The sequence below is a fragment of the Protopterus annectens genome, chromosome 1.part0 (assembly GCF_019279795.1).
Source record: "Protopterus annectens isolate FY-2018-M chromosome 1.part0, PAN1.0, whole genome shotgun sequence".
In the NCBI taxonomy this organism is placed as follows: Eukaryota; Metazoa; Chordata; order Ceratodontiformes; family Protopteridae; genus Protopterus; species Protopterus annectens.
The window spans coordinates 1,775,952,488-1,775,979,636 of record NC_056725.1 but is presented as its reverse complement, the minus strand read 5'-3'; the positions used below and the strand labels follow the sequence as shown (position 1 = coordinate 1,775,979,636).

The 27,149-nt window shown below is 38.6% G+C and overlaps 1 protein-coding gene across 2 annotated transcripts in view; it reads left to right on the top strand.

Annotated features, from left to right (window-relative positions):
• RPS6KA2 (ribosomal protein S6 kinase A2) overlaps positions 1 to 27,149 on the top strand; it is a 2,145,504-nt gene that overhangs the window by 2,035,037 nt on the left and 83,318 nt on the right. For both annotated transcript variants that reach the window (XM_044069491.1, XM_044069485.1), the window contains exons 18-19: positions 23,650 to 23,726; positions 25,666 to 25,783. In XM_044069491.1, the coding sequence (XP_043925426.1) occupies positions 23,650 to 23,726; positions 25,666 to 25,783 (195 nt within the window). The remainder of the gene's footprint in view (positions 1 to 23,649; positions 23,727 to 25,665; positions 25,784 to 27,149) is intronic.

The window sequence follows — 27,149 nt, the reverse complement described above, 5'->3', positions numbered from 1 at the left end:
AACTCATCCTGAAGTAGCCAAAATGTAATTAAAAGCTAACATTGTATCCCACAAGAATTATATACAAGAATGGGAATGTTGGGTGGGTGCAGCTACTGTAGCAGTGAAAACTTCAAACATCTGTTCTGAGTAAGTGGAACTTACATAGCTGTACTATGTTATTATACTCACTGATGCAGTAGCCTGTGGGTAGATTACCATAGCTTATCCAGCCTGGAAAGAGGAAGGATAAAGTTCCAAGTCCAAACTTACTGCACTGTAAATTATTGGATAATGTTTGCTTACTTATACATAGTTCCAAAAACTAGCTTTTGATGAAAGCATCATATAGTACCTACAACACATAACATATATGTACCATATATGCATCATTCAATGTGTGCATTATACAATAAAACACACACACACACACTTATGTATGTAAATGGTAAAATAATTAAGGGTGGTCTAAGTAACATTCTTATCTACCTGTTTAGTAACTCTTTAGGAACATAAAACAATTCCGTAAAGCAAGACATAAGCAGTTATGGCAAATAATGTCATGAAAACATATTGTAGAGCCATAAAATACTCTCCAGTAACTTTCAAAGCCTACCAATCACTGTCTAGTTTATATTATGATAAGCCTAAATGTATAAACTAGACAATGATTAGAAGTCATACTGAAGTAAAAAACAATTATTGCCACAATATAATATTACAGTTTAGTACAGTTTTTATCTTTTCTTTCTTTTCAGAGCATATGGTCACTATATCCAGTCCAGACCCCCCCCCCCCAATACTGCAGGAGCTCTACAACAAGGCCCAACTCTCAACACTTTTCATTAACAGCATTGTCACTGTGCAATGTAAGCAAGTTTAACATGAAGAGCCTTGCTGAGTATTAACTTTAACTAGTCAAATACATGTCTGCCCTGTACTGGGAAGTGGCTGTGATATTCCTCCCAAAGGGGTAGCCCTTCCACTCTAAGGTCTACTTCTTAAGTTGACCACAGCCCCTTCTGCTGACCGATAGAGTAAGCTGTATAGGCTAGTTACTTAGCCTCCTTAGCTTCCTGATTGCTGCATTTAATAAATGAAAGAATACCTGTTACTTGCTTTGTATTGGCTATAAACTGATTGTCTTCTGTAATAATTGACATCAGAACTGGAAGCCTGCTATGCTTAGCCTTGTTTCATTTGGCTTTATGTCACTCCCCTACTCTACCCCCAATTCCCACCCCCCTCCTACTCTGACATTATACTTCCCAAATACACATTTTTACATGTGACACCCAATCCCTGACCTTCCCAAACATTCTTATAGGTTCATAGATAACTACTAGGCTAGCTACCCTTGTGGGCCATGTTAAGCCAAGCCAATTTCCCTTTTTTGCTCAAAATAAGTTTATAGATTGGCCTTACCCTTGCCACGATCGATAATTATATACTACCCCTAATGAAATAACTGGGATCATACCATAGATAATTTGATGAGACACTCCATGCATGGGATAAAGTATTTAAGAGCTGCCTCTGTCCATTATTAGTACAGGGAGCAGTCCTGAGATAAATTTGTTTCCCATCCATAGTTCTAAATTCCTATTGAATATGGATAGGGATGAAGTCTGTTTTATGCGGATGGAGAAGGTAGCAGTGATATCCTTTTAGTACTACCATACAAAAACTCCTGTTTGTATTTTCATATTTCCCAACTTCCATTTAACATTTTAAAATCATTCCTAACAACCTTTCTCCATCCCATACTGCTTTGTACTATATACCTTTATACCCAGACACCTCCCCAGCAGTATCTACTTTTCTACATTTCAGCTTCTGCTTTCCTCAAATAAACCCTCACAACTTTGCATCTTAACCACATTCTCATACTCTACCCTTTCAAACCCCTCTATTTCTGATATTTCAGTAACATAATAGAAGATACTAGGACAACCTGTCTTCCTTCGCAGAAAATGCTTCCTTCCTACCTACATACCTTATACCCACTTTAAGACTCCACCACTGCTAAATATCCTACAGCCCTGAATCCTCTTGCTTCCTGTTTAATTCCTTCTTCCTCACTACATAAAATACAGATCCTTTTACTTAATCATGCTACTTCTCAGCTTATCCTGTGTTCTTCTCCTCCTACTGAGTCATCTCTTATCTTACAATGACTCAACATCTCTCCATCTCTGTCCCAACTACCTATCCATACTTCCTCCCTAAACTCTCCACACATTGCACCATACCTGTTTAATGATACCTCTCACCTCTACCCCAAGTATAGACTGACTAATTCCATTTCAACGCAAATCAAGATAACATTAAGTGGAAAAATGCTCTCTAGAAATCAAGAGTCAATAATACCCAAATATTTTATTTATTTATTTATTGCATTTGTTTACTGGGAAGGTCCACTGGGCCAAAGAGTGCCCATTTTTAGTGGAGGCCCGGGGAGAAAAGCTCCACAGTGACATCTACAATGCATAACAATTAGATTAAAGCTCAAATAAACAAAACAATGTATACAATTTGATAAAAAGCTTGGATAGCTCAAATAAACAATATCATACATACTATTTTATAATAATAATAGCAAATATAACAGATTTATCTGTGTAAGAATTTTTGACAAAGAAGGAAAGAAAGGAAGGTAGTGTACTTGTGAGTAAATCTGGCTACTGACAGAACAACGTAATTGACACTGCAATTGTGTTAAAAACAAAATAGCAGTTGTCAATACATTTGCACAAGGGTGCAGAAGATGTTTATCTGTCAGGAGTAAAGGTGAAGGTATAGGAGATAGTAAGGGAAGGGGAAGGAAAGGTGGAAGTAGAAGAAGGGAAGAAACAAAGTCAGCTTATGGGTTGTGAGCCAATATACTAAATAAATATAGCCAAATATACTAAATGTAGCCAAATACACTAAAATCTGTTTAAGAAGATACATTTACCCTAATCCTGACCCCCACCTATCCCAACCAACATCAAGACAATTCTCTTCCACACATTAATCTTGTCTCACAATGATCATCCCCTAACCCTGGTAATCTCACTATTGCTGCCATAAATATTAGAAGCATAAGAAAGAAAACAGCTGCACTACATGCCTGGATCACTTAACACAAGCCTGATGTTCCCACTATAACTAAAACTTGGCTTAAACAACTCCAGAATTACACTGCCAGCTATAATATCATCCATAATGACCATATAAAGATGAAAGGCAGTGGCATTGCTTTAATATTTTCCAACAACTGCCACAGTTCCAACAAACCAATACCAAAAATCAGTTCAGCAGAGCTTTTTATTACTTTTCTGAAAATAAACAAATATAAGGAAGTATGTATTACTGTCCTTTACATCTCTCATGGTGACAATTCAGTTACACTGGAAGACAGCCTTCATTCGGTATCCATAACAATTCCATAAGAAAGAAATACTACTATATGATGTCAGTATCAAATGGTTGGATATAACCTCTAAATTCTTCATATCTAGCATGACATACAGTTTCACACAACTAATTAATAGCCCCACACATTACAGCAAAACATCAAACATCAAGGTCCTTATTAGACTGGATCCTAGTATCAGACCCTAGTAAATTCATCATCACAAGTATAATGTCAGACTCTCTCTTTGACCATTTCCCAATTTGTACAATCAGACATCTCACACATCCTCTTAAACAGCATATTTACAGAACAACATGCAACTTGTCCAAGTTTAACCTAGAAGAATTCATTATTACACTGTTATCTATTAACCAGAACATCCTAAAAATCCTCACGTTAGATAATGCTATAAATGAATGTAATACAACTTTCCTAAATATCCTAAACAGACTTTCACCTCCTAGAAGGAAGATACTAAAAACAATGCAGTTTAGCTGTCCAAAAAGAGTAGAATGCTAATGCAGGATAGAGACAAGGTGTGGAAAGTATGGCAAAAATATAAAACACCACAATATCTTGAAAACTTCAAAATGCTCTTCAAAAAATCAAGACAAAAAACTATAGTGTAACAACTTTCATAACAATAGTAAACACAACCCTAAAAAATTCTGGTCAGTCATTAAAGAAATCTTACATCCCAGCCAAAAATCCAACTCTAACCCCTTTCCCAGTAACTCACCACCTGAAACTGCATTAGAATTCAACTCTTATTTCATAGATAGTATAGCATCCCTAACCAGTGGTTCCCCAATATCCAATCCCAACCCTGTCCAACAGCCACATACCACATCCACTTTCACTTTCAAACCTGTCCCCACACTCTATATAAAACTACTCTTAAACCCAAACTGTGCTGTACTTCAGCTGATGACCTGCCATGTGAGCACCTTAAAATAGCAGCAGGTAGTATTGCCTATCCTGTCTCAATCCTTATAAATAGGTCAGTCCAGGAATCCTAAGTACCATCTCTCTGGAAAGAAATCACACTACACAAAGAAGGAAATTTGACAGACATTACTAACTTTAGACCTATAGCAGTCTTATCCCCCCAAAAAAATACTTGAAAAATCTATTCAAACACAATTGCTAAACTATATGCTAAAGGAAAAACTCCTAACCCCCACACAACATGGCTTTCATCCCCCCCATAGTACTAACACTGCACTAACATTTCTAGATATTGTTAATAAAGCTAGAAATAATAACAAAGTAGTCTCTTCCTTATTTCTAGACTTGTCTAAAGCCTTCAACATGGTTTATCGCAGCAAACATAAACTTCAAATGTCCTCACTAAGTCTACCTCAGCCAACCTTTATATGGTTCAAAAGCTACATGTCCAATAGGTATCAGTCAGTAAAATGGCACTCCATACTCTCTCCTTACCTCCCAGTCACCACCAGTGTTCCACAAGGCTGTATCCTTGGTCCCTTCCTCTTTAACATTCTTACTGACACCCTCCACGCATCCACAACACAGGCCTCCCAAATTCAACACACAGATGACTTCACACTCATGTGCACATCAGACAACCTGGCACATCTCCAGAAAATTACTCACTAAGCTTTTAACAGCAACTGAAACATGGCTTTGTAACTCACAACTCATACGCGACCTAAAAAATATTTATTTTTTTCCTCAAATCCCTTTCTCATGAAAAAAAACTCTCATAATAATACAGCCATTGAAGTCACTTCTCATAGTAAAGTATTAGGGATGATAGTGGATTATAATCTTAAATTTGTCTTGCATATACAAAATTGCTTTAAAAAATCACCAAAAACTATTAATGCTTTACAGGACCAAAAACATTCTCACCAATACAACTAAAACTACACTTGCCTCTACTTACTTCCTCCCTTCACTGCTTTATGGTGCTCCCATCCTTGTTAACCTCCAGGCATCACAAATTTAAACAATGTTTTAATAAAGTGGCTGAGTTTGCAGCAAATAACCTTTTCAGAACCAAACACGGTATGCTACTAAAATGCCTAAATTGGTTAGAAATACCCCATCAACTAACATATACACAGCTTCTTACCACCTATAAAATTATCCAGCACTAAATACCATTCTACACAACTATGCTCCCAGTTGGTCGTTATGATCCAATGGCCGAAATCACTTCTCTGTCCACAAGCCTATCAAATCTGCTGGGCAAGGTCTGTACCAGTACCATGTTGCTAAGGCCTGGAACTCCTTACTTGTATCCATCAGGTCAATACCCTCCCCAGTCTACCCCCCACCCCAGTCCTTTAAAACCATTCTGAAAGACTTCCTAGCCAAAATTTAGCTCTGTTCTTACTCAACTCCTGGAATTATATCTCTAAACATGAACAAATACCTGTTCATGCCTTACACCTCCTTACCCTTCCTTCCTCACTTATTTAGTTCAAGCAGTTTCTCTCCATTGACTCTCTTTCTAAATATGCCATAACCCTATCTTTTTCTCCCTCTTGCAATTCCTGTTTGTATCATACTGACTTACCTTTAATTTCTCTATTAACATGCTAGAATTTCTCTAAATATTAAATCATTGTCATGAAAGGTGTATCTGTTCTTAGCCAAAGTTTTCATGTCTAATTTGGTATAATTATTTAAACTGTAGATGTTTTTGTATTAATTTTGAAGACTGTAAAATTATTGCTCTTAAAATGCTTTTGTAATACATTAGAGCTTTTCTCCATTGGCATCCGCTGAAAATGAGCACCTACCCAATCAGACATTTCCAGTAATCAAATGTCAATAAATCAATAAGTAAAATAAATAAAAATAAAAGTTGTGTTGAAACAGTAGTTATTTTACTAATTAAGATGCTGAGTAAGGGGCCTTCTTACCACTAACCAATCATCAGGAGCACTAAAGACTCATGAGAATTTTGCAACAAATACCACAAATAAGCTTGTACATCTTCCAAATATCTCATTATGTCAAGTACAAACAGGATTAGGCTGTATCTCGATGACCATAGCTTTCCAAAGTTGAACTCCTTGATTGCTATTTTCCATAGGAAAATCATTGCCTGGCTGTAATTTTCTTTTAGTTTTACTGATTGAATTTTCCGTATGACCCCTTTACTCATTGTTTTAGTTTGTTAGTTGGGATGTTTTGCAGACACTCTAATAGTAATGGACATCAGCTGGGTATAACAGCCTATGTTTCTAATGGTTAGTCAAACATTCCACTTGTGCTGTGCTGATAAGGCCATAACAAGGCCGAAACATGCATGTCCATACCTAGTGGAGTTTGGCTTTATTGACCTGAATTTGTCCATTAATCAACCTAAAAAGGAATAAGTCATGGGCATTCAGAATTGCCATATAGCTGAAACACCTGATGTTCTTACGGGTCTTTTGCATATATCTCATGCCTCTTAATACAAGAGGTTTGAGGAATCACACAGTAGAAATTCTAGCTTGGCTAGAATTTTCTTTTAGTTTCACTGATTGGATTTTCTGTGTGACCTCTTTACTCATTGTTTTAGTTTGTTAGTTGGCATATTTTGCAGACACCCTAATGGTAATGGACATTAGCTGGGTATAATAGCCTGTGTTTGTAATGCTTAGTTAAACATTCCACTTGTGCTGTGCTAATGAGGCCATAACAAGGCCGAAATATGCATGTCCACAGCTAGTGGGGTTTAGCTTTATTGGCCTGCATTTGTCCATTAATCGACTTAAAAAAGAATAAGTCATGGGCATTCAGAATCGCCATATAGCTGAAACACCTGATGTTCTTAAGGGTCATTTGCATATATCCCATGTGCCTCTAATAAAAGAGGTTTGAGGAATCACACAGTGAAAATTCTAGCTTGGCTAGAATTTTATTTTACTTTTCTTTTCAGAGGAGATCAAAGGTGACATTCTTATGGACTACAGGAAATTTGTCCACGACAAAATGAAAATTTCCCTACTGTTTTCAATATGTGCTATGACATCTTTGAAATCTACCTGAGCTACTGCCAACTCAGGCAGATGAGACCTTGGTTTAATGTCTCATCTGAAGAAGAGCACACTCAGAAGTATAACCCCATCTCCTTATGGTGCACAGCAATGGCAGTCATAGAAAATAAATTCAAGCACCTACGATGGAAATAGAACACACAGCCTTCTGATTATCCATCAAAAGGTGAATGGGCAACCTGTTGAGCCACAGGCACCTTCCTATGTGCTCATTAACTGATTTTAGATACTGTCTCAAGAAGTTCAGCTAACAACAGCACTCCTCCCTAAATATGCCTCTTGTGACAATTCTCTCTTTTAGTAACAGTGGTCATATGAAAGTAGCTACAACAGCTTTCAAATTAAAGAGGTCTTGGCAATTTCAGGATTAAATATAAGTTTCAGCTGCACGTAGTACTTGGGTAATTTCTGTGCATGACTACAATTTTAACATAGGCAATACAAAAAATAATCCTCAGTATTAAGTGTCAAGCTTGTACTCCTTTATTTGTTTAGCATCCTATTTGTTTCATACATACAGTGATATAACTGTGAAAAATATAGAAGATCATTCTTCAGATATCTGATCATGAAAGGTAATTGTAAAAAAAATGGAGGCAGTTTTGCTTTTGTTTTCTCTTAGCATACCATGACTTCTCACTACTATTCATAAAATAATGTGTACACATGCTCATTACTAATCAGGAAGCAATGCTTTCCAATTGTCGTTATCTTTGGAAAACCATATTGCTCTTTTATTCATTTTCATATTGGTCTGCTTCAGTGCCTTTCCAACTGCCTTTCCACTTGCACACACTGCAAAGCAAATAGAATCCACTACACATAACAACACACACATACCAGTGTCTCAGCAAATAAGCCCGTGAGGCTAAATACCTCAAAACCAAATGTCCTCATTGTAGGCAACTCCATAGTGAAACACACAGATGTCCCCCGCACCAGGCTGGACAAGGAGAAGGTCACAGTCAACTGCCTATCAGGTGCCAGGATCTGTCAAATCATGCAGGCACTCAAGTCAGTCAACAACAATTACAGTTATGACTCTGCAATAGTACATGTTGGGGTGAATGACTTTAGATATACCTCTCTGGACTATATGAAGTGAGACATGACTGAGCTCTCAGACTATGTGTCCCAAGCAGGTATATCCCCAGCACTAAGCAGCATTCTACCTTCACCCAGGATGATGCCACAATGTAGAGAAAAAATGAATGACTTCAACAATTGGTTTTGCTTCTGTGTCAGTCCAGAGGGATCCAGTATCTGTCAGTCTTGGAAGACATGGTTGACAGACCACACTGCTTTGCCAGAGATGGTCTTCACCTGTCTCCTCTAGGCTTTTGGATACTGGCAAAGGTGTTTGCCTCCCCCATAGTGCCTTTTTAGGCAATGTCAAAAACAACAAAACAAAACAACAAAATTTCCGTCGTAAAAAATTTCACTCGACACAAACTCAGGGTTATGCTGCTTAATCCTAGGAAGCTAAACAGGAAACTACACTCCCTGGAAGCAGTCCTCACCTTGGAAGACACTGAAGTCTGTGCAGTCAATGAGACATGGTTCAAGGCCACAGAGAGCACCCCAGCCGTGCAAGGCAACAGTGCTTTCCACACATTCAGACTCCAAAATGAGTGTGAATGAACCAAAGATGGAGGTGTGTCCATCTTCATTAAAGCTAAATACACCTCACACCTTGAGACTGGTTAAACAGTATGACTCTCTTGAGCTACTCCAGGTCCAATTAACTATAAATAAAGCACCTTACCACATCATTGCTAGCTACAGCCACAGACTAAAACTAAATGCAAAAAAGTGCATTATTAGACCCTTTGGCAAAGACGTGCCAGCAAATTGCAATATTGACAGCACCCCCTAAGTTCAAACCCAGTGGTGCAAGATTTGGGAACACACATTGATAGCAATCTAAACTTTGATCACTTTGTGTCCACAGTGGTAAGGAAAGCCTTCTACATTGTGCATCGCATAAGTAAGGGCATCACATCCAAGACTAAGGTTGTTATAACTCATCTGTACTCATCCCTCATCAGACCACTAACAGAGTGCAGTGCTCCCTTTTGCATGTACCCGACCAGACACCTGCAGCAGCTGGAGAGACCACAGAGATTTCTCACCAAGAAAATTCAGGGCCTCCAAAACATGACCTACATGGAAAAACTGAAAGTCCTCTCACTATACTCTGTATCCTACAGGCTGCAGAGAGGCGACTTGTGCCTGGCCAACAGAGCAGTCTCTGACCTTGTCCTAATGGAAATGCTGGACATCTGCAAATCAAATGAGGCAAGAGTCACTCACTCCAGGGATCTCAACCTAGGCTGTGACATTAACAGAACATGCTGTAGAGACAGATATATCTCCAAGAGATTGCCACTCCTCTGGAATAAACTCCCAATTTATATGAAGCAGAGCCTCTCAATAACCCTATTCAAGCACTACCTAGACAACTGGATGGGAGACTGAAAATTCACCCCAGGGGTAGCACCTATGTCCCTCATGGACAGGGGCAGTTGGTGCTGATCATAGACTCACTCTGTGAATAATGACTAAGGTAATTTAGGGAACACGGGTATAACATGGCTAGGCTTGTAAAGGCTCTAGGGCCATTAGCCTAGTAACCTCCTTTGCACCTATGAAGCAACATGTTGAACTTGCACATGCCTGTAAACTGGCACACAAACTGTTTCAAACATGTCTAGTATCTTCTCCTTCTAAGAAGCATACTCTCAGTAGGTACATTTCCAGATACAGTAGCAAATCTATTTGGCTGTGTCATAAAAACTAATTGAGCCCATGTTACTCTTTTTTAATGCATATTACAGAAGTATAGCTGATAGCTTCCGTACTCAGAGGTTCACAGCAAGAAGAGTTCACTTAATAAGATAGCAAAGTAGAGAATTACTGTAGCACAGGTTTCACTCCTCTTTATTTTCACTATGTTTGTGCATTATAAACATAATCTAATGCAATTAACTTCAAATATGCATGCTGGCTAGTACAATTTATAACCCTTTGGAAGTCAAGGAGGGAATGGACTCTCAAAAAATCCAATTAATCTGTTGATAAAACAAGTTGCAAGAGAAACCAGAGCAAATATCTTGCTTCTTCTATTTTGACTACAGAGGGTGCATCTTTTCTGCTTCTGTAGAAATTACTTTGCTAGGAAACTGCACAAGAAATGTGGAGGTAATTTTTCTAGGTAGGTTGCATACCTCTTAGCTGTCCAGATTTTCTCAGAATGTCCAGATTTTTGCCTTATATTTTTGTTGTGTTCCTCATAAAATTTGTAGTTTTCTGGTAAGTCCCTAGGATAATCTAAGGACTGAAGTCACCAAATAATGACATACATTTGAGTTTCAGACTTCAAATCTTTCAGAAAATGTATGTTAGCACAAACCCTCTTACTCTAGCAACTTTCTAAGATTATAACAGCAATATTTAAAATCTGTCCCTATTTTGGGGGCCTTTGTTCCCCCATTTTGTCAGGCTTTGTCCAGATTTTTTGCACTAAGAGATTGAGAGGTATGGTAGGTTGTGTTTTTTACACAGTTAATTGCAGCCATAAAAAAGAGTTTACTCTTTATCACATTTGGCAATGGCAAGGCTTTATAAATAAATATAAATCTGAAATTGTTTCATACTTATCATGTGACACCACTTAAACATGACATCAGGCCACTCATACCATATTTCCACTGAAATGTATTGAACCTGGTTCCTGCCTGTAAGCTTGACTCCTGTGTGTCTTGCTGTAGTCTTAAATGATGTTGCAACTACTTTCTTGAAAAGGAATTGTCATTGTGTGGTATAAATTGGGGTAAGGGTAAACATGTTACGATAAAGATAATGGTGTCTGATTTTAGGGTAGAGAATTCTGCAGTTTTAGGAAATGGTCAAAATGGTGTTTACATCTGAAGAAAAAACGGAGGGACTAAAGAAGTTATGGGAAAGAGTCAGGTAGAATTCTCAAGACTGTGGACAAGGATTTGAGGGAAGTGACAAAAACGGAAAAAGAAAAGAAATCCAATTGACAAAAAATGGAAAAAGAAAAGAAAGCCAATGTGATTTCAGAGCAATGCAAATCTAATAGTTACTGCAAAATATGGGGCATACCAGAGGATGAAGGGATGAGATGAGGACATGAAGAAGGCATAGTAGAAGGAGGCAAGCAGACAGGAAACAAAGAGGATGAAGATAAAGGAACAAACTGAAGGGGAGCTGTATAAGCATGTCAACAAGGACAACACATTATTTGTAAGTATATAGAGAAAAAGGGAGAGGGCATGGACATATATGACCAGGTTGAAAAATGATAGGATAGAGATCACAGAAAACAGGGAAGAAGCTGAGGTACTCAGTTAGTGCTTCATTTATGCACCAGAGAAAAGAGGGTAGTGGGTGTCATACTGAGAGGGAGGCAGGACAGAGAATGAAGAGAGTTAGACAGGCGCCAAGACAGTGAAGGATGAAGTGGAGAGGCAACCATCTAATAAGATAGTTGATATGTTTCGAAGAAGGGCTTATCCAGAAGGAATGTTAAATAGTGTATATAATGTAGTTATTACTAAAAGGGGAAATGGAACATATTCACCCATATTGGGATGTCAGTTGATTGACAAAATTGACAATGTTAACACATTAACTAAAGAGAATAAATATGTACTTAGCTTCATTGCTACATTTAATTTGGATAGCGACTTGATTTTTAGTAGTATTCGGAAAAATTGGTATGTAAACACTATGGATAGCTTTTGTATCAGGAATAGGAAGTACAAAGTTAAAAGACATTTTTCACGTAATACATCCAATGTTGTTTATCTTGTGCAATGTAACCAATGTTCAGCATTTTACAATGGAAAATACAGTAGACCTTTTAAAAAGCGGATATATGAACATGTTTTAGATATTAAAAATAAAAAATGCACAAATGCACTTTATAGGCATGTTGAGAATTTTGATAATCATAATTTTAACTTTTTAATTATTGAACAGATACAAAAGGATTTACAAGGGTGTGTAATAAATGAACATTTAGATAAACATGAACTTAGATGGCAGATTTTATTGGATGCCTGTAATTATCCTGGACTAAATGATGGTTGTTCTATTACCCCCCTGTTAAATTATTGTCTTATAGTATAAAATGATTTGACATTTTTTAGCAATGTTTTTAGTATTATAATGGTTTTACTTTAAATGATTAATTAAATGTATCATGTGATTAGTTAGTGAGGGGTATATATTGTGAAAGTTTTTGATTAACTGATATTATTCTGATGAAGGTTAATGAAAGCGCTTAACAACTGCTTTTTATTTGGTGAATAAACAGTTTAAAGTGACTGGTTGCTGATCTGCTGGAGTTTGTTTTTCAACATTTGTTCTTGGTTTTATTCTTTGGTGGTTTTGGAGAAAATCCCACGTTACCCAAGCAAAATTGTATTCGACCTTTGAAGAGTGTGAAGCAGACACAAAATAAAATTACACTATTTCTAAGCAAGCTAGACCTGAAATATATTTGTGTTCTGTGAAAATTATTTTGACAATTATTTTAAGCAATCTAGACAACAAAATGTTTGTGTTTTGTGAGACATAATGCGCCTGCTGTGTATTGTAGATGTTCATCGTGCATACAGCTGCAGTCATAACAGATGGGTTATCCTGCCATCAGGCGGGTCCTCGGTCGGCCGAATTCTAAAGTCTAGGTCCAGCGTTGGTTGTCGTCACTTCTTCACTGACGTCAGTGCGGCAGGGGTATAAAAGAGGCAGTCAACGCCATTTTCTTCAGTCTTTCTTGCCGCGTGGTGCCCGAAGCAGAAGCAGTTCGCAAGTGCCGGTCGGCCAGCTCCTGAGATTTACGAAAGTATTTCAGCCGAAGTCTTCTTGAAAGCTAAGTACCCCGTTGGGGAAACTTTTATTGCCGCAGACCGATGTCAGACAAAATTAATAATTGCATTTCATGTGAGAAGCAAATACCGCATAAGGATTTCCACTCTTTCTGTATACCTTGCTTAGGCCCAGATCACGACGTCTCGGCCTGCCGTTTTTGTGCTAGATTCAATAAGCGCACTATTAAGCGTCGGGCGGAGTTCGCCCTTCACTTTTTTGGCAAAAAATGTAATTATATTATGTCGTCGGATACTCCGACTCCAGTTTTGAGCAAAAAACGCAAAGATAAGGACCGACATACGAGGTCCGCACCACCTACTGAAACCACGCTAAGGCCGACTACCGGTTCTCCGGTACTCAGCGAGACACCTACGCAGCCCCTGAGTACCGATGACAATGCATTACCGGTGTCCTCAGTACCCGAGGTTGCAGGCTCCTCGGCCCCCATTCCTACTGCAGATCCCGACGCCACTCCTGGCGGGGAAACTCAGAATTTAGACAGGCCTGCCATTTCTCAAGGGATCTTCAGGCCTTCCTCCTTCTCCATTAAAGCCTTCACTAAATCTAAAGCAGCCATGAAAACCAAAAAACAGGTTCCTCAGACCCCCTCTCAAGGCACCATGCCTAAAAAAAACAGATGCTTAAAATGGCTGAGGATTTGATTACTCTTATCAGGGGTTCTCAACCTCCCTCTGACAAAAGGCCCAGATTAGAGGAAGACTACCCTTCCTCAGATCAAGCTTCTATTACCTCAGAACTATCTGAGGACCAGGATTATGCCTATTCTCCATTCGAAGACTCTGATGCAGAGGAGTCTATTCCCTCGGTCTCCCCCCCCTGAGGACTTCTCTTTTAGGGAAACCCTGCATACATTGAGGGAACACTTTCACTGGGAAGGCCAAGATTACTCAGATTCCAAGAAAAGGCTCAGGGAATTTCTTCTGCTCCCCCAGCATAGGCCTCTGGCTATCCCTCCTGTTTTAGATATATTGGATGATGTGTACACAGAAGCCAGCCTTAATCCTGATTCTTTGCCTCCAGCTCCTGTTAAACCAGACAGGTATTACCGGGTTCCTGATTCTCACCAGTTCCTATATAAAAGCCATACTGCTGACCCAGAAACAATTTCACAGGGTCCCAAGGTAATTAAGGCCTCTACTGCTAAAAATCCATTACCTTCAGAGAGAGATTCCAGAGCTTTAGAATGGTGGGGGAAAAAGGTGTACACCTCAGCCACTTTAACCATGAGGGCATTAAACTGTCAGTTCCATATGTTAAAGTATCAACAGTTTTTGATATCTCAGCTGAAAAGCAAGATGACACAACCAGAACAACTAGATTTAAAAGAGTTGCAGGATTTGTTGCATGGTGCAGAGCAAGTGGGTAAACATACCTTGCAGTGTGGTTTTGATGCTTTAGAGGCCTCATGTAGAGCTGCTGTTACGGGGTCTGTTATACGTAGGCATGCTTGGCTCAAAGAGCAAACCTTACCAGATCATGTCAAAGCTAAATTATTAGGTGCACCCCTTCAAAAAGATGTATTGTTTGGTGTTAAAGCTGAGGAGGTGCTAAAGAAAATGGAGGAAAAAGCGAAATCAATGCAAACAGTGAAAGATTTCCTGCAGGTACAGCCTCCACGTTTCAGCAGAAACTGGCCTTCAAAAAATTGGTCCTTTCCAGCCACGGACAGATCTCAAAGGGGCAGATACAGGCGCCCAAGGGGCAGAGGGCAACCTCAAGGATCTTACAGAGCCAGACAGTGGCAAGCACCAACCCCAAGAGGTGGAGAAGATAGATCACAGGCTTTTAGAAAACAGACACAATGACTCCCCCCTACACCTGCCAAGCAAAGCTTTAATGGCAGCACCTTTGGGCGGAAAACTGACATTATTCTCAAAAAATTGGCATATTGTTACAAAAGATAAATGGATTCTGGACATTATAGACAGAGGCTACAGGTTCCACTTTCACACCCTTCCAAAAATGAGAGGCATGCCAAACCTGCCACAAAATCAAAGGGCAGAGGCACAAAAACAAGTTTCAGCTCTCATGGACATGAAAGCAATTCAAGAGGTACCTGCAAAAGAACAAGGTCAAGGGTTTTATTCCAGACTATTCCTGGTACCGAGGAAAGACAAAGATTGGAGACCTATCTTAGACCTATCCATCCTAAACACATATCTACAGGTGCCAAAATTCACGATGCTCACATTACAGCAGCTTCTTCCCATGCTGGGCAAGGAGTCTTGGCTGGTAACACTGGACCTCAAGGAGGCATACCTGCATGTCCCTATCAGACAAGATTGCAGAAGATACCTCAGATTTCTTGCAGGTTCAACCCATTACCAATTCTCTACATTGCCCTTTGGCTTATCTACTGCAACCAGAGTGTTTACAAAATGCCTGGCATCAGTAATCGCCTTCTGCAGACTACAAGGGATACAAATCTACCCATATCTGGACGACTGCCTGATCCAAGCGGACAGCAAGGACATACTACTGCAGCACCTGGCATTTGTAATAAAACTGTTGAACTTCCTGGGATACACAGTCAACAAAAATAAATCAAATCTAATACCCTCTCAACAAATAATTTTCCTGGGTGCCAGCTTGGATACAACCACCCAGATGGCCTACCTCACGCCAGACAAGCAAGGGCAACTGTCTCAATACTTCAGAAAAATGGCAACTTACACCAGGCTAACTGCAAGGAAAATCCTGCAGGCTCTGGGATTCATGGCATCTTGCATCCTACTAATCCCATGTGCAAAGTTGCATATGAGGAAACTTCAATGGTACCTGAAAAACTTATGGTCTCAACACAGCCACAGCTTGGAAACAATTATCCCACTCATTCCATGCCTTCAAAAGGAATTTTTGTGGTGGACTCAAGCTTGCCAAAGAAACACAGGTCTCCCTTTCTGTGTACCTCAAGCAACTCAAATCATCACAACAGATGCCTCAGACTATGACTGGGGAGCACACATGACAGATCAGTGCATTCAGGGAAAATGGACCCGAAAAGAGAAGCACCTTCACATCAACCAAAAGGAAATGCTAGCCGTGCAAAAAACTATTATGACCTTCAAAGACCTACTGCATCCAGGCCAGCTATTGATAAGGACAGACAATACCACAGTAATGTGGTACATAAACAAACAGGGGGGAACTCATTCATACCCCCTGTGCAGGCAAGCCATGACCCTATGGAATACAGCACTGGAATTGCAAATTCAACTGCAGGCACAATTCCTGCCAGGGAAGGAAAACACACTGGCAGACAACCTAAGCAGAAATATGACAGATCCACACGAATGGAAGTTGCATCCTCAACTTTTCACAAAGATAACTCAGGCATGGGGACAGACAGACATAGATCTCTTTGCTACCCACAGAAATTGCCAGTTGAAAAAATTTTGTTCAAGGACCTATCATCCACAGGCCTGGAAAGTGGATGCACTTTCCTTCAATTGGGCAACATTGACAGTCTATGCCTTCCTGCCTCTTCCTCTGCTGCCCAAAGTTCTATTAAAAGCCAGAGCAGAGAGGCCGAAAATGATTCTCATCACTCCAGACTGGCCAAGACAACACTGGTATCCGCTCCTGAGGAGCCTGACACATTCCCCACCATGGATCCTACCTCTAGTCCCTCTTCTGTTGTCCCAGCACAACTACAAAACCCTTCACAGCCATCTCAAAACTCTAAATCTAGCTGCATGGAGAATTCACTGATTTCCCAACAGTTTCTCCTCTCCAAGGAGGTGCAGGATGTCATTTTGGAGGCCAGAAGACCTTCTACTAGAAAGGCTTACTCCGCCAAATGGAAACGATTTTGTGCCTAGAAGCAAGAAAAGGGACAGAATCCTTGGGTAATAAATACACCTCAAATTTTACAGTACCTAGCTGAGATGTTAAACAATGGACTTTCCTTCTCCTCCATCAAGATCCACGCTTCAGCCATTTCTGCACAATACAACACAGATCCTCCATTATTCTCTCACCCTCTCTTAAGGCAGTTCCTCAGAGGGGCAAAGAATTTAAAACCCCCAAGGAAACCACCAGTCCCTGCTTGGGACCTCAACTACGCATTGGAAAAGCTGACCCTTCCTCCCTTCAAGCCAGCTTCTTCAACAGAGTTACAGTACTTGTCATGGAAAACAGCCTTTCTTCTGGCTATCACCTCAGCATGCAGGGTTTCGGAGCTACAGGCCCTCATGGCTGTGCAACCATTCATCATTTTCCATCAGGACAGAGTTTCCTTACGAACCAATCCTACCTTTATGCCAAAGGTAGTATCCAGTGTAGCTTTGAATCAGACTATCCACTTACCTACCTTTTATCCTAATCCGCAAAACAAAGGGGAAAGGCTACTACATTCCTTGGCCATTCACAGACAACTTCGTTACTACTTGGACAGAACAAAGCCATTCAGGAAATCTGAGCAACTCTTTGTGTCCTATGCTGTAGGTGCTCAGGGAAAGGCTATTTCCAAACAGACAATTTCAAAATGGATAGCCCACTGCATACGCTTTTGTTACTCATTTCATGGAAAAACTGTGCCTGCATGCATCAGATCCCACTCCACCAGAGCCACAGCTACCTCTGCAGCCTTCCTCAGGGGGGTCCCTACCAAGAACATTTTGGAAGCAGCCACCTGGAGTTCAGTGCACACTTTCTCCAAGCACTATCACCTCCCACTATACTCAAAATCTAGAATGGGCTTTGCCACAGCAGTCCTGCAGGGCATCCTAGCCCCTCCTAGTTCCACTTAGTGCCTACCACCCTTACTTAGCTTTGGGATTCTACCCATCTGTTATGACTGCAGCTGTATGCACGATGAACATAGTACAGTTTTGTACCTACCATAAATGTAGATGTTCGAGTGCTCATACAGCTGCAGTCCAGGTTTCCCTCCCTCCATCCCCTCTTAGGACAGGCCTTATGACAAACACTTTTCATATAACCTTTTTGGGGTATTCTTTTATGGTGTATTTGCTTGCAACTACTGTTTTTGATTTATCAACATTGCATCTTTGAATAACATTATGTTTGCCTTCCTTCTGGGGGCACCTGACATCTGGGGCAAGAAAAACTGAAGAAAATGGCGTCGGCTGCCTCTTTTATACCCCTGCCGCACTGACGTTAGGGAAGAAGCGACGACATCCGACGCCGGACCTAGACTTTGGAATTCGGCCGACCGAGGACCCGCCTGACGGCAGGATAACCCATCTGTTATGACTGCAGCTATATGAGCACTCGAACATCTACATTTATGGTAGGTACAAAACTGTACTTTTGAGATAGAGAGCACAGCTCTGCTTTGTAAAGTAATAACCAAAATGGGTATTATGGAGTTAGAAACATGCAGTAGACTGTTATTGTATTTTGAGCTTACTTTTATTATAAATTCTGTAAAGAATGGGTATCATTTATTACAACATTAAATCATAGGAAACTTGCATTTGTGAACATTTTGAGCAGTCACTATATGAGAGTTGCATGATGTTGCTGTCAGCTTAAAATATGAATGATGATTGGAAGAATATTCCAGAAGGTGCTACCTAAGCTGAAAGTACCTTGTTTTATTATATAAATTATTGTTCATAGTCTGTCAATTTTAGGTGTGCTGTAGATTTGCTCTGAGTTACTTTACAATATTTCACTAAGCTGCAAATCTATTATGGACAATAAAACTTGTTGCCATGATATGATTTTATACCTCAGTGAATATACTTTGAGATGGACAGTGTTCTGGACATTTACATTGACAGAGCCAGCTTTATAAAGACAATCTAGCATGTTTTTTCATCTGACTGCAAAATATATTTTGGAACATGGCAGCTGAAGAGGGCATTATGGCAGTAAGGAAAAGGATCTATTACAAAATATTCTAATTACTAGTCAATGGAATAGATCCTGTAAGACTGTACATGTGGGTCTCATAGATTTAGATGGGTGTCTAAGAAAGGAGGCTGGGGCAATATACTTTTGCTTATAAAAGTATGTATGTGGCAGGAGACAAGATTGAAGCCTCAGTACCAACTTTGGTAACCTAACTTCTAGCTGAATGAACTGTAAGCACATTTCATTTTTCTAACTGCATACCTGCAATGACTGAGAAGTTTTAAAGGGAGCATCCCTTCAGTTAGAGGCTAATAAATTAATGCTTTTCAGGCTTATAAGTCATTAATGGAAGCTATACAGGTTAGTAGAGTTTCAGTAAAATAATCTCTGCTATGTCCATGGCAGAAACATTTAATAGAGTAAAACATACACAAATATCTTTTAACTATCATATAGACAAGTTGTAACCAAGCAGAGAGAGACAGATTTCAATATGAAATCTTGTCATACATTAACTGTTACATCTGTTATGGCAAGGGAACTTCAAAGTGTAACATTTTGCAGTGTAAAGCTTAACTGGTATGCATATGGTTAAAAGAGTTGAAGTAGCAATGCCTCCCAAGAATGTTGTAAATTAAACAACATGGCAAGATTACTTTTCAGGAGAAGCTGAGTCAGGTGACAGTGTATGGTTTTCAGAGTAAAAAGACTGAACGTCATGTCAGAGTTTGCTAGAATCCAAACATAATGTTTTTCTGCCATTAGTACATTCTCAGAAGACCTTTTTCAGAGACTGTAAACTGACATATGCAAGAGGACTGTTTTTAGAGAGATAAGCACAGAAATATGTCACTGATGTTACAGCTTTCAGCTTGTGTACTGTTCATACCAAACCCTCCCTGCCGTTCAAGCTGCTTGTCAAGCAGAGAGAGAGAGAGAGAGAGAAAGAAACATTTATTTTGTATGTGTTATACAGAGAAGGGCACTCTTTTTATAAATATTATTTGTAATATCTGTTTTTGTGTATAAATTTTGTAAATGTGATAAATTAACAAAATGTTTTTTTACAAGTTTTCATACTTTCACAGAGTGTGGACAGCATTCATTGTCAATTTTGTATTAATGCAATACATTCTAGATGTCTATAAGCCAAGTGATTTGTAATTTCTAAATCTGACAATTTAATGCTTTTAGTAATGCTTCTGGCATGAGTGCAAATCTAAGATTTTATGTATGTTGCATTTGAAAGAAGAAAATAATTCTACTGGCAGTTAATGCCAGGTTTGTGTGTTATTTTCCTTTTATGCAAAAAGAAAATAAGGAAAATGGTTAGTGCTAACATTCAGCTGATATTTTGCTGTTGTTTTATTGGTAAACCTAACATTTTCTGCAGGATTTTCTTAACAAGACCTTTGCAGAATATCTTCTGTAAAATGTTCTGTAAACAACATTTACAGATGTGTTCATGGGTAATTGAAAGTGAGATACTGACACATATGCATTCCTCCATACATAATGAACTGTTGAGGGTGTTTAAAAATTGTATGTATGACCATGTAGAGCCCTGAAAAAGTTGTCTTTTTGTGTGATTTCGGCATAAAATTTAATTGCAAGATTGTATGTACACAGGATTTTTGGGGTTACTTTCAAAAGGAAACAAAACATTCAGATATATTCAGGATATGGTTTCTTAGACAAATTATGCATCTTCATTATGTAAAAAATATAATATTTCTGAATATTAAACAGTGAGGTAAAATATTCTGTCTGTCTTGGGAATGCAGTAGAAAAGAAAGGAAAGTGTTGTTTATGTGTATTTCAAAGGTCTCTGGATATTACAAAACACACTCTGTATTGAAAAGTATTTGGTACATATCCACAGAAGACAAAACTGATAGTATTCTGATTTCTTTATGAAATGTAATTTTACTGACCGCATTTGCTGAGTCAAACAAATAATTAGCACATGGTTTATATGATTTTAGTGGACTATTTCTACCAAAAATGCGTAATAGGTCATCTAGCATTGGCTGTATAAAAGTTAAATCCTGACTTTTTGAGATGAAGTTAAATAATATACAGGTATTTCTGAATCTAGCACAGGTAAATGAGAAATATATATATATAAATATATATATATATATATATATATATATATATATATATATATATATATATATATATATATATATATATATATATATATTCCCAATGAGAAATTGGAGAATGTGCAAGATAAAAATGATGTACAATCATTCCAGATAGTAAAATGAAATTGAAAATCATCAAAGTACACTTTAACAAGTTGCAGATCTTTTTTTTTTTTTTTTTTTTGAGGAGGGCATGGCTATCAAATCTGTTTCCAGGTTGGGGAAGATTTTCTAAAATGCTCTTAGTGATAGCAACTATAATTCTAATTTTGCTATGCTTTATGTGCAGGACCATTATGGTAAAAATAGTACAAAATAGGTTCTAATAAATTAGTGACAATCATAGAATACATAGGAATATAAATACATAGAGTGAGTGGTAACACTCATGCCTGTCGGTGCATTTACAACTCGGTGTTCATTTTCCGTATACCTCATGTCCATCCTACTGAGTTATTTCACAGTGCTGATCTGAGGATGAGAATAATAAAAATGGTTGCCTGATACTGCTTTGGCTCAGATCTACAGAACCCACTTTCTTGAGTAGATAAAAGTTTAATTCATAAGTTAAAGAAAGAATTAAAGAGGGAACTATTAAGTGGATAGGAATAAAATCACATTGCTTCTAAGCCAAGTTAGGTCAGAAAATTTGTTCTGTGAGAATTATTTCAGACATTTTTTTCTAATCTAGGTAGGCCAGAAAACATGTTTGTACTCCGTGAGGCATAATGCTGCAGATGTGTTTCACAAGTTTAGAGAATAAACAAAAAAATGCTTAACTAGAAAAAAGAGTTTAAAAGATGAAATAGTCTGTACTTTTGACCTTGCTTTTATTACAAATTCTGCCATGAATGGAGTATTGCTTGCTACAGCAATATGAAATGTCAGGCCCCACTAGGGTAAGTCCTAAAATATGTACATTGAATAGCCAAAAGAACAGACTTACATATACTAAGTGCGAATATTCCCTTTTCTCTGAGGTATGGTGATCTCGGAGTTGGTGTATATAAGTTTGGAGGGGGGCATGGCTCCCTTGCAATAAAAAAAAATTTAAAGGAGAAGGGCGATTTTCGAGATTCACTCTTCTCCTGTTTTAGGTCTTGTTTTTTTTTTTCTTTCCGGCTTGATGGCACTCAACATTTCAAGTGCCAACATTTCAAGAGAGAGCAGTATGCTGCAGATACAAAAACCTGAAAAACCTGCTCAGAGTTTGACAACATTCTGAAATGTCATAGTTTGAGCTGTCACTAGAGGATGATTGCATTATGTTGCTGTCAGCTTAAAAGTGTAAATTATGATTGAAAGAATATACCAGAAGGTACCACCTAACCTGAGAGTACTTTATTTCATGTCAGACCTCTCAACTCTCCCTGATTTTCAGGGACGTCTCTGATATAGACTCTGAGTTTAGGTCTGTCCCTCTTAACCCCTCTGAAAACTGGTGAGTGCTGAAGAAAAGGTGGTGAATTGCTCTTAATAAATAATGATAGTAATTCAGAGTTATAGACGTTTCACGTCAGAAAACCTATATTAATCCACATTCTGTTATTCTGCAAATGTTTCAGGTTAATAGTACAAATATTTAGATAATGTCCCTGATTGTCCCTGGTTATTTGAAGAGTTGTCCCTGATTCTGTTGAGATTTGTCTCCAATCGGTTGAGAGCTATGTTTCATGTGTATACATTAGTCTTCACAGTCTGCCATTTTTAGGTGTGCTTTAGATTTGTTTTGAATTGCTTTACAGTATTTCTCTTAACTAATCTAGTCTGGACAATAAAATGTGTTGCTTCAACATGATTTTATATCTCAGTTAATTTACTTTGAAAGAAATAGTGCTCTGTGCATTTTACAAGAATGCATGTAGTGTTACTACTCTGTAAAATTAGAGTTTAGTTTAGTTGAGACATATTACAGTCTGCATTTCTGTCCTCCTGTAATCTGGTATCTGGATAACAAGGGGAATGATGTCCTAGAGGTGATTGAAAAGGGCTGTCTGATCCCAGAAGAGGTGATGGTTGACAGACACTAACAGTGAGATTAAAACATTTAATAAGTCTAATTATGAAAAGGACTGGAATGCTTATCTGTTTTGCATCTAAGTTACCAAGAAATTTGCTGATTAATTTCAAAACATGGTTTTGATTTTTGTTAAAACATTTAAAGTTGATGGTGGAAAATATTAACTATAAATGTGAGCCTGGGTGTTCTTTGTTCTGTATCTGTGTCTTGGATGAACTGGACCACCACAGCTTTAAAACATTTCAGTGGAACAATTTTTTTTCAAAAGACAGTTACTTGATTTCAATGACACTAAAATTTTTTCCCTGAAGTTCTGTTATGTGTGTTGTTCCCTAGGTACTTAAACGACAAGGTTATGATGCAGCTTGTGATGTGTGGAGCTTAGGAGTTCTACTCTACACCATGCTAGCAGGGTAAGTGCCTATACTTTCCATGTGTCCGTTTTTCTTTCCCTCATAAAGCGTATTACTTTGGTCATCTCAGCTCGTGAACTTACATATCGCAAACTTTGCTTCCTTCCCCTTTATTCACATTTTATGATATGACAGTGGATAGCTGCCGGCAGGTGATTCTTCAAGTGAAATAAGAGAAAAATGCTGCTGTAGGCCTTATGTGATGCTACTAAAACAGCTGTTAGTGAATTATATCAATTTCCCTGATTTGAGATAAAGCAGAACGTATGATCTCTGCATGTGGGTCTATATATAGAGCAGCACATTCCCCTACGACGTCTGTAGTCTTAATATCCTATCTCCACACTCATGCCACTGATAAGTAATAAGCTCATCCTGTGATACCACCCCTTCTCAAAGAAATCCTGCACCTTCTTTGTCTGTAAGGAGAGCATACGATTAGTCTTTCTTCCATCATTTGACTCTCAGCTGATCCACAGTCAGGACACAGACCAGTACTAATTCTTGACTACATCAGCATGTCAATGAAACTGCAAGTATTAACTAAAACTGTAACATGAGAGTCAATATCATTCCTGCTAACAAATGTGGGTAACTGCAGTGTTATGTACCCATTACTGGACTATTCAAAGGGACATAGCAAGGGTCTATGTTATAACATCGAAGTTCTCTAACATCGAATGTTATAATATTGAACCCGTAATGTCGCTGAAAACAGCGAAGGTGCAGGACATCGAATTATTTCCCAGGAAAAGAATTTGGTGGGCCATTGCTGTGGCTTCGCTGTTTTCACCATTCGATATGTTGGAGCGTTACGGGTCGGGTTCAGGTAAGTGTGCGATTGTGTGTAGGTTAGGGTTAGGGGGCAGGTTAGGTGAGTTAGGGTTAGGGAGTGGGTCAGGTAAGTGTGCGGTTGTGTGGACGTTAGTGTTAGGGCGCGGGTTCAGGTAAGTGTGCGATTGTGTGTAGGTTAAGGATAAGGGGCGGGTTAGGTGAGTTAGGGTTAGGGCGTGGGTGATGTCAGTGTGCGATAGTGACAGACCTTAGGGTTAGGGTTGGGTTAAGGTAAGTGGATAGCTAGTACTGTATGTAAAGTTTAGTTTAGGTGTAGGATTTTAAGTGTATGTGTGTGGATGTGTTTGTGCTGTATGTATGTTTCTCGGAATAGCAAATTTTTTTCCCTGGGAAAAAATTCGCTATTCTGACTGTTCGATGTTTTCACACTTCGGTGTTTAGGGTTCGATATAATAACATTCGATGTTAGAGAACTTCGATGTTATGATATAGACCCCATATCAATACCTGGCATCCCCAGGGTCCCTTCTGTCACCTCTGAAGTTACAGTGGTTTAGACTGAGCCAATGTGTCAAGCTTGCATTGTACACAGCATTAGCACACTGAGTATCCTTCAGATAGACTTTGTCAATGCTTATGCAGTATGAGATGTCCTAAATCACAAGATGTGCCTTATAGCTTATACCCTGGTCATGATGTTTGTCACATATTTGATGTGCATGCCAGGACTATTATTCCTTGCACCTCATACCAGGGTCTAAAAAAAGCCTAAATGCTCCCCTGCCTCTCCATGAAGGACAATGATTTTCTGCTACATAACCCAGTAAGGCTTAATGCTTCCCGTCAGCTTCTAGCCTTGAGATGTTAACAGCACAAAAGAAGGAGGACCAGCTCTGGACCAGCACTTAGTTAGAAATGATTCATATAGATTCACAACCATGTTTACCCCTATGAGTGTGGGAAGGGTGCAGTGCTATGTACTAGGAGTACAAACTTAGGTTAACTGCTGCTTCTGCTCTAATTCTAGTTTATTATTCTATTCTGTGTAGAGAATAATTGCAACGTCTGTTCAGATAAATTGAACTTATTTTGATTTTGTACCTAATGCTGATTATGAGACACTGTACTGTTTTGATCTTTTTAGCTATACTCCATTTGCTAATGGCCCTGATGACACCCCTGAAGAAATCCTTGCACGAATTGGAAGTGGAAAATTTGCACTTTCTGGAGGAAACTGGGACACACTGTCTGATGCAGCAAAGGTCAGTATACTATTTCTTCTGTGATATTAGTTCTCTTTCTGCTACAAGCTTCAGAACATGTACAGCAAAAAGAGTAATTTGAATAAAGTGTGGTTTTCTAGAAATGAAAACAGTAAATGTAAGTTAGCCTAAGAATCAGTAATTAATCTACATGAACAAACAAGCCTTGATTTTCCTTAATAGTGTTTTTAATCTTAAAACTGTTTTTTTTTTTAATAGTACGAACTGTTGCTTTCATTCTCTGCTATATACTCCAACACAGGATTACTGATTTGATCATCAGACACAGTTTGTGATGGTTTGTTCCACAGTTCTACAGATTAATCCCTCTGTTACACAGCCAGTTATCTTCCTTTCTGGTTTTGCTTTGGTACCTTATACCTTTAATCAATGTGTATATATAAATATATCAGTTGAATTATCGAAATACAAAAGAATCAACACTTAAGTGATCGATGTCAGCATTTTGAAACCCAACATATTGCAAAACTCAAAAATTCAAAAAGAAAACCAATCGTAAAAGGAAATATGCAATTTCTTTTTGGATCCAGTCACCAAAACCCCACCTTACATTCAGACCAAATGTATCTGAATAGTTGCAGCGTCAAGAAAAGTTTTTTTTCAAATCTAAGGTGTAGGGATATTGTTAGGGCAGAGTTAATTAAGACAACTTGGATACAGGCACACACACACACACACACACACACACACACACACACACACACACACACCTCAACAACACAAATGCTATACTGTATGTATGCTATCAGTTAACCTGCTCTACAAAAGCATAGCTAGGGTGTGACAAAGGGGGTGTCCATGATGCAAAGTGTTAAGGGGCACATTACTGGCATTCATTAATGCCAGTATTACATCTGTGGTCTGAAGGGAAGCAGCACTTTAGCACTTCATGTTTGACATGAAAAAGCACTTCTTTCATTTTAAGCTGTATCATGCACTTTAAGATTAAAAACAGCTTTTTTGCATTTGCAGTTTTAACTGTGTTGCATAAAGTGTAGCAAAAAAGCTTGCTACAAATTTTTTTGCTCCTCAAGAAAGAAGCACATTAGGAAGAATGTGCCATGCTAATTGGCTCTATATGGTCGTAGTGCTAGATCGGGAAAAGGAAGTCATTTTTTTTAATTGCTCCTCAGCACAAAGTTTATGCGGAAGCACCAGATCAGAGGATGGTGTCTACCCCTCTGTTACTCTAATCCTACCAATCTACACTCACACAAGAACACTTACTCTCAATGCCAAAACCTTCACAATACCCTAAGGTTTCAGCATTGATTTCCCAAATCTACAATACAGTCAATGTCCATTTTATTTGAAATCTTAAAAATTCAGTGAATGAAACTGTCTA